This window comes from Trachemys scripta, chromosome 1 (genome assembly GCF_013100865.1).
Source record: "Trachemys scripta elegans isolate TJP31775 chromosome 1, CAS_Tse_1.0, whole genome shotgun sequence".
Classification (NCBI taxonomy): Eukaryota; Metazoa; Chordata; order Testudines; family Emydidae; genus Trachemys; species Trachemys scripta.
Genome location: NC_048298.1, coordinates 198834806 through 198843901, shown reverse-complemented (window position 1 = coordinate 198843901; position 9096 = coordinate 198834806). Strand labels below are relative to the sequence as shown.

At 48.8% G+C, this 9096-nt stretch overlaps 1 protein-coding gene across 1 annotated transcript; it reads right to left on the bottom strand.

Annotated features, from left to right (window-relative positions):
* Positions 1-1068: 1068 nt before the first annotated feature.
* LOC117871218 (zona pellucida sperm-binding protein 4-like) lies at positions 1069-7386 on the bottom strand. The gene is made up of 11 exons (XM_034758959.1): positions 7216-7386; positions 7034-7133; positions 5533-5688; positions 4884-5071; positions 4584-4681; positions 4061-4191; positions 3322-3511; positions 3094-3241; positions 2128-2206; positions 1611-1727; positions 1069-1214 (listed from the first exon to the last, which is right to left on the bottom strand). Exons 2-11 carry the CDS (start codon positions 7116-7118, stop codon positions 1069-1071), a joined length of 1338 nt encoding a protein of 445 aa, XP_034614850.1. The 5' UTR covers positions 7119-7133; positions 7216-7386.
* Between the last annotated feature and the right edge of the window lie 1710 nt (positions 7387-9096).

The following is a 9096-nucleotide window of genomic DNA, read 5'->3' as shown; positions in this document are numbered from 1 at the left end:
ACCAGACACAAAAGCTAGTTACCAACATGCAAGAGGTAGGAAATGCATAGACAACTTTAATTCTTGCAACTTATTTAGCCCTGTTGAGTATATTCATTATAATACTGTTGAACTGGATACATCCTCCTTCCCCCACACCCATTTGTCATGTCACCAGCCTCCCCAGCATCAACTATGATCCAGTAAAAACAGGTTTGGGGATTAGTTAGCAATTTCCTTAACAGGCAGTAGGTTTGTGTGTAGTTTCTTCCTGCATTTAGCTTTGTAATGTCCTCACACCAACACTGCACCTGTCTACCAGTGGAATGTTTGTTTTCACCTTTTGCTTGGCCTGTTCTGCTAGACTGAGGAATGAGCTTGTTGACTCAGTGGAATTTGTACTAGGATGAGATAGTTTGACAAGTCTGAGTGACCCTGTTCAAGCCCCCTCACAAGGGCCTGAGTGAGCATGACCAGAGTGGCCCCAGGACTGCATTAGAGTTCAGCATAAAAGATGGAGATGTTTCATGCTCCAAGAGCCAAAACTCAAACATTAAGCTCCACAATGTTGCTACTAGTTGGGTGAAGCATCTGCTTTGTAGCTGGGTGGTCAGAGTGGACTACTCTTTCATACCATTTTATGCACCAGTGATCAGGATTGTGTCCAACTCCCCCAAGGTAGTTGAGATGCTAAGGTAACAAGTTCCTTCCCTTGAGAGGGTGTTTAATACTCTATTACTACACCATCCCACCAATGCACATGCTAAGTGCTTTCAGGAAAACAGGAGCATCATAAGCACATGCTTTTGCCTTCCAGCTCTTGCTGTCAGTTTAAACCCAAGCTAAGCTGCATTAAGCAATTGCCACTACAAGATACCAGCTATGAACAAACCAAGGCAGTCTATGCTAGTGTTAACAGAAAGTAGCAATGGCACAAGGGGTGGGGGGCGGGGGGAGAAGGAGGAGGAAGTGGGTGAAAGTTTCTAGAAACTGCTTATCCTTCCTACCACCTCTCAAGTTTGCTTTCCAAACCTTAGGAGGCTCCAGGGGTGGTCAATGAAGACCAAGAGAGCATAGGTCTTCAATGCTTTATTGAGAGATACTTGTTTTACAAGCTGTATTTCTCCTCCATCTCCACCATGCAGCAGCCAGGAGTGACATGAACAGAGCCCCCAGAAGAAGTGCTCCACTGGCCCAGGCTAGAGTCCAGGATGATTTAGTGTTCAGAGGCAAGCCTGCCAGAAGAGAAACCTGTTACTAGATATGCTCCCAGCCTGCTCTGCTCAGGGTGGGGTAGGAATCAGGTGATCAGACATGGCCTCTTGCCTCCAGCCTCTTACTGCTCAGGACAGACTCCCACCCTCAGCTGCTAGGAGAAGTGTTGCCTCACTCTGAGGCAGCAGCTGCTGCCATTTCAGATCTGACCCAGAATACCTATAGGATAGTGCCAATAATGGTGAATCAGTGCCAGTTTTTGCCCTGGCTCAGTGTCCATGTTCAGAGGCCACCAGTGTGGTGAAGGTCCCCTTGAGTTGGGCTTTGTACTACTGGACAGCTCATCTCTTACGGATCCCCTCTGGACTTAAGGGCAGGTTTTAGACCTAGATCTACACCATGACTCAGGCACTTACTCAATCTATCCATGGCAGCTTCTCTCTTTGGCCTGTCCTGGAGGAGAATCATAGGTCCCCGGCTGATGATGTGGGAAAGGCCATCCTGAAGATGCTGCTCAGAGCTCCTTCTGCCCCCTATAAGGCAAGCAAGAGGTTAGCTGTGAAACTCACCATACTCTTACACCACAAAGTTTTCCTGTCAGGAGGGAATCCAAAGTTGCCTACTCTTGTCTTCATATCATAGCTAGGGTAATGGATTGCTTAGGGATAGAGTACAACATCCTTTCCATTTGGAAGCTAAATTCTTTCATAGATCAGCTCTTGTCATCCACAGCCAGTGACAGGGAAAGTGAGAATCAAGTTATTCCTCAGTATCACAGGAGGTTTGTACCCAGACAAGAGAGCTTCATGACAGGAGCAAGCGAAGTGGATGATACTCCTAGTTCCTCAGAACAGGTTTAGGAAAACCCCATGCCTGCCAGGCACTTATCCCATCCTACAGGGAGAAGGGAGGCAGAAGAGCTAGGATACTCACGGACTGCAGTAGGGCAGGAGGTGGTGCAGGATGCAAATAGGGAGGGCTGGCACACTGAGGCACTGCAGTGCAGGTAAACCTAGGAGAGAGGTGAGGTGATTAGGGCCCTGCTGCCCTAAAGCCCCTTCTAAACTGCAAGCTCCATACAGGTTTAGTGACTGCCTTTGCATCCTTGTGTCATGATATACCCTTAACTTCAGGGTATGAGGACATGCTCAAGTTGAGGGAGCCCTCTTCACAACCAAGTGCCTTGGTGATGGTCAATGCATTTCCGGGTCACCCTCATTCAGGGGAAGGGGGCAACACCCTGAGGCTCTGGAGTTGCTCTTCCACCCTAGAGACTTGCTCAAGCAATGGAGCTTAATGATTCTCATCCTGCATAGATAAGTTAATCCTAAACTCATTCAATGGAAGGGAGAGTCTGGAAGAGACCAACACAGGGAGTTGCAAGCTATAGAACAGCAGAACAGACAGGATCACCACAAGTTGAGCTGACTAGGAGTCCCCTCCCCCCCACCACCACATGTAACAGATTAAGACTAACCTGAAGTGTTAGTTATGCATCAGTTCAACAATGAACTCCATTTTCCTATGGGGATGGATTGCCTCATGGGAGTTGTAGTTCTGATGCCCCCCTGGACTGGGCTCAACTCCATGCTTGTATAGCACCTCCCCTCTGACCCCATGGCTTGGTGTAACATGGGACTCACTTGGAACTCTGTGCCTGATATCTTAGATCAGAGCTACAGCCCTGTGCATCAAGAGTGCTTCCACCCTGCCCCCCAGTGGGAAACCTTTCCTAGGAAGGTCAGATAGCCAAGTTTGTCAGCCAGCAGCTAGAGAATAACCAGACTCCCATACATGTAGCAATGGTTGTAGAGCCCTTGCCTATCCCTGCTGCAAGAGCCAGGAGGGGAAGCCAACACCAAGGGATATGAAAGGTCACTTATTAATTACAAGTCATACTGGGCCTGTAAATATCTGCTGGGAAGCAGAGTCCACAAAGGTGAAGGTGTGGATGATGAAGCGCTGGTAGTGAGATGGGAACTGCAGCCTTGTGGCAGCTCCTACAGGTACCAGCTGGGTTTGGTAGTTGTCTCCTGTGTATGGGCACCTAGGAATGAGGAAAGCAGTACTTAGAAGGTGTCCTACACTCCCCAGCCCAGTGTTACCCTACACCCCCCAGACACTCACCCATCCACCAAGACTGGCCACTGTGGTTGCTGCTGAGGATTGGCACTGGGAGTGGCCCAGCACTGGTGGAGAACCAGAACCAGGTTTGGGTCAGTTCTCTGCAGGATCCGGACCTCCACATAGATGGGGTCACGCAGGACCTTCACCACAGGGTAATCTCTGTCTGCATAGTAGGATCCATAACCCTGCTCTAGAATAAGACAGATGGACAGAAGTCACTCAAAGTAATTAGAGAAGCTTAGTCCAACATGTGTTGCTGCAGGCACACAGAAGAGGCCCAACTTCTCCCTCCTACCCCTGAAGTAGTCTCCAGGAATTAAAGTAGCAGAAACAATCCTAGAGGGTTGGCAATCCTAATTCTGGGTTATAATTTAAAATTAATCTTAGACTGTCAGGTGATGAAACAGCCAGGAATACATCCAACTAAAATCAGCAACCCTACCCAGAATACATTAGCAGAGCTGCCTTTTCTTACTAGGCAGAGGAAAGGCAATTTATCTAGACAGCAGGAAGTATGTTAATTTAAAACTGAATTAGTCTGTGATTGGACTAACAGCCCAGTTACAGCCATAACCCCATGCCAATGACACTCAGTCTTATCTCCCACCCTCACCTCCCCAGACCCACTCCACACTGCATTTAGCCTCCCCTCCCCTCAAGGTAAGAGCTCAGGCATAGACCAAAATCCTGCACCACGTAGTAAGAATGAGACTTGTCCTGGGGCTGAAGAGTTAGTTACCTGTGGCAATGCGCAGCTCCAGTGTGAGGGGGCCAGGCTGGGACACAGCAGGGGGTGGTGGCAGGGTGAAGACTTGGATGCTCAGAGGGAGGAAGTTACCACTGGCAGAGTAGCTACAGCGGACATGCAACCTGGTGGGGAGAGAAGCAATCAAGTCTGACAGCTAGTCAGAACCAGCCAGCCACCGGGGACATTTAGTTTGGGGGTGTAGCTGGGCACCAGTCAGGAGGGAGAGGTCATGAAAGCTGTCAGGAACCCCTCCCACCCAGAAGGGGAAGGCTGCAACTGCTCAGTATTTAAGTCGCCTCCTTGAGCCTACAAGGAGACAGGCCATGAAGTGAGCTAGGAGAATCCAGGATAGTAGGGAGTCACTCTGCAGCTCCTGGTAACTGCAATGCAAGGGTTTGCTGGAAGAGTATCTGATCTTGAACTTGACGTTAGTAGAATGATCTGAACAGGGCTCACTTGAAAATCAGCTCTACAGATGCAGAGGGGTGATTAGGAGTGAGCCTCATGAGGGTACCTGAAGGTGCTGTCCCGGGTGATAGATCCCAGACTCCAGGTTCTCACATCCTGGTCTGCCACCAGTTCATTTTCATACACACCCATGGCCCCGTCCATCTGCAATGGAAGATCAGGCAATGACCCCTCTGCTCTGCCCCTTTCATAGTAGGTTTGAGACAGATTAGAAGCCAGAGAATTTCCCAGTAGGGTTGGTATGGGATCAGTCTTAGGAAGGGGCCTGCCAGTGCACCTGGTTCTTAACCCACACAACCCTGCTGTTCCAGTCAAGTGACCCCATCTTAGCTTCCCCAACCTTTACCTGGAAAGTGGTGCCACAAGCAGAGAGTGGAAACTGGAACAGGACAAAGGCATTGTTTTTCACCACAGGGACACAGCCAGTACTGCTCCCACTGGCCAAATGCACCGAATCCAGGATCAGGGGTGGCAGAGTCACATCCCGAGAAACCACAATGGAAAACTGACCATCTGGAGTGCACTGTGCTGTCACTGGAAGTGAGCAAGTGACAGGTAAGACAAGGCTAGGGAAGTCTCCCCATCTCAGGGAGAGAGTCTTAGAACAGTGGGATTGGAAGCCAATAGCTTGGCCTATATCTTGCCAGAACCCCACCAAGGTCCACTATGCCCCTCTAGGGGACCCAAAGGAGCAAGTGCTAGGTGCTCAAAGGTACATTGACTCTGTATGACCACTACAGCTCCAACAGGAAATGTTATGTGAATCCTGGACCATGAGTCTGGGTTTATTACTCTACATGGCAAAAAACACTGAAACAGTCTTCATTCTTATGATGGTGGAATGTTATTCTAATATCAGGGTTAAAAAACTAGCACAGCACAAGGTAAGTTGCAAGCCCTATTCAGCCTTCCATGCTAGGCTGGCCAGCCACTCCATGCCCCCCTCCCCAATGATTGGTCAGCTGTATTGGCTATTCATGTATCTAAAAACTCACCTGTGTTGCCATAGTAACAAGGCTTCAACCTATCAGTGGGATCGTAGCAACAGCCTCGTTCTTCACAGTCTCCCTGTGTGATAGGTGGAAGCATGCAGGACAGTCGGTCCTGGCTCTGGATGGTAGCACAGACACTGGGGCTTGGAGCATCCAAGGCTGAAAGAGACAGCTGGAAATTAACAAGGAGATCAGAGCAAGAGGGAAAGAAAAAAAAAAAAAAAAAGATAGGTGGGGCGAGAGGAGCCCCTGAGCACATGCCCCCCAGCTGGGGCTGGGGGGGTTGCACTCTGGACCCACGCACGTTTGCAGAGGTCCTGAGTTGCTCAGAGGTAAGCATGGTCCAGGATCTTGAGCACCAGGCTAGGAGGGAGGGAGGCAGCCTCCCTCCCCCCCAAACTCTAATCCTAGCTCCATCACAGACTGGCTGTGTAGCCTTGGGCTAAGCTCTCCCCCTGCCATAGTCTCCCTATCAGCAAAGTGGGAATAATGCTTAAAATGGTTTACCTCATGGGGATGAGGTGAGGATTCCTTTTACATAGCACTTCAGACTAGTTAAAATGCAGTGGTGTGGGGAGGTTTTATGCAGGACAGTGGAATCCAGCTCAAAAATACTCTGAGGCTTGAGTCCAATCTGCCTAGTTCCAGACTCAGACTATTACACTCATGTATGTTAACACCATGTTATGAGTTCTTTATAAATGGGACACCTTGATAAATTTAAGAGTTGGGGGGAGGAGAGAAGAGAAAAGACAGGTGCTGTGCGCTCTTCTACAGCCTAGAACAGGGCTACTGAGACTGATGCTCAAGAGCTGCAAGTAGCTCTTCAATGAGTCTCCTGTGGTTCTTTGCAATGCAGGATATTAAAAGGCTGCTTTAATTAACAACCAGGATGCTTATACTAGGTTATTAAACAATTGCCATTGGTAAGATATCTGGTTGGACATATACACCCTTAAATTCAGCCAGAGCTGTCTAGAGCAGAGCTCTGGTAAATACTTTCAACCCCCCTGGAGTTTATACCATGGGATGGGGAAGGAGAGAAGAGAAGCAGCTCCAGGAAATACTTAGAATTTAAGGCAAGTAAATGAAACAGTGAATTCACACTACTGGGGCTCTTTTGGGTAATGTTGATTGCTAATTTGGCTTCTGAACCACTGAGTAGTGAGTATAACTGTCCTAGAACAATCCCTAGTCCATGACTGGGGTCCCCAGGTGCTAATACAAATATAATTAACTCCAGGATCTGAGAAGTGCAGCCAACCAGAGGCATGGTGGGGATGCACCTAGCAAAGGAGGATAAGCAAAAACTAGGAGGATTGTGCGTGTCATTGGCCCCATAATTGCTACCTTACCACAAGGAGGAGAGAAGGGAAACAGATGGCCCTTCTCTGCGTAGGCCTCCCTTAGTGTAAGGGGAGGAAAACAGCCTTTTTAGAGAAAGCATTCACTCACCAGTAGTGAAACACCCTTGGCTGTTTGACATCAGACACTAGACCCTTACCTAGCTGGGCAGTGTGGCATCGGAGCACCTTTTCACGGAGGGCCTTGTGCCCATCTGCAGCTGTCCCTTCAATCCCAACCACCATCAGGTAACTGCCATTCTGTGGAAGAGAAATCCACAGGAGTCAGGACTGTTAGAGCAGCATTACCAGAACCCTATGCAGGCACCCCAAGTTCACTCACCCATTCATAGATGTAACAGCCATCATAGGAAGCATCAACTTTCCTGGAGCCATCTGGAGTCTGAGACACCCAAACCCCACAGGTAGAGTCATTCTGCAGAGTGTGAGACTGCCCAACAGTATCTAGGGAACCCCAGGAGGCAAGAACAAGGTGGTCAGTATGTAGTACAGAGGAAGGGGATAAAGGAGTTATTTAACTAGCTATTAATAACTCTGCAACCCTCCCCAACTTACTATAGGAGATAACATCTAGTAAGAGGATTGAAGTAGAAGAGTAGCATACAGGCACCTAACCCACAGAGGCTATACCCCCAAGCAGCACTATTGTAAGCATGAACTCAACTCATAAGAGCTCAGTTACACTAGGGATGAGCTAGCTATTAGACAAGGCTTTGATATCAGGCCACAGGAGCCAAAGGCAGAAATTCACTTCTGTTCCTTCTCAGTGTAAGGACACCCTGAGAAAGGAAAAACCTGGCAGTGTCTTACAGCCTTACCCTCACTTACCCCAAGCAGTCAGTTCATGGGACACCTTTCCATCCTTGTTTAGAGGCAGAGCGAACTGCAGGCTTTTCCGGCCACACACCAAGATACTAGAGTCCTCTAAAAATCCATCCCAAGTTCCCAAAGCCCAGGGACAACACAACACACACAAGAGCACAGCTCCCAAAGGGCACCTAGTCTGCCCTACACCAGCCATACTGATTTCCTAGCAGTAACCCATAAACCACTTATGCTTAACCTGGCACCTTTATACCCCAGAGGCAGCTATGATTGGGCAGAGCCCAGGTGAAAATTTCTGCTGTAACAGCTGAAACTAGCTTAGCCCCTTCCCTGAGTTCTATTAACACCCTCCCAGAGCCAGCAGCTGGGGGTGCTCAGACTCATCACAATCCTTTCCTCCTGCAGGCGTAACTTGAGGGGGTGGGATTGAGCTGACTGGCACCTCCCAGGAGAAAGCAGGAGATGTAGCTGTGTTCATGCCCTTTTACTTATGAGTGTATTTTATTATTTTCTATTAGAACCCAAGGGAGGCTTCAAACCATTCTCCCTTCTTGGAGTTTGTTTCCTCCTGCTCCAAACTGTGTTGCTGAGCCTTGCCTTGCTGTGGAATCAGCCCGCCCCTGCTCTGTGATTGGAGCATCCCATGCTGCTAGGCCTTCTGCCAGGCCAGTGCTGGACTTCATTCTCCAGGCCTGTCATGAGCACTAGGTTTAGGGTGACCAGACAGCAAATGTGAAACACCGGGACGGGGGTGGGGGGTAATAGGAGCCTATATAAGAAAAAGACCCCAAAATTGGGACTGTCCCTATAAAATCGGGACATCTGGTCACCCTAACTAGGTTCCCCACAGAGCATGAAGTCTCCTCTGGGACAGATACATTTAGCCACTGCTTGGTTCACATAGTGGGCTAGCAGCTGCTAGAACATGACCAGGGGAGAGGGATAGCTCAGTGGTTTGAGCATTGGCCTACTAAACCTGGGGCTGTGAGTTCAATCCTTGAGGAGGTGATTTAGGGATCTGGGGGAAAAAAAAAAAAAAAAAGTTGGGGATTGGCCCTGCTTTGAGCAGGGGTTGGACTAGATAACCTCCTGAGGTCCCTTCCAACCCTGATATTCTATGATTCTGTGCTGCACATATGTGCAGCTGGAACAGTGAGGGGTGGGGAAGGGTCTGATCTGCCATTGCCCTAGTTACTAAATCATAACAAAAGCATCTTACACCCACTAGCATACATGGCTACAGGAGAATGAAGCCTAGAGAACCTAGTTCCAGCAGGAACTGGCTTTAGTTACTCTTTGTCCTATAACCTTCCACCCCAGGGGATCCCCTGGACTACCAGAGTCTATTAGGTTTATGGTGACATTAAGCTCACTTCTA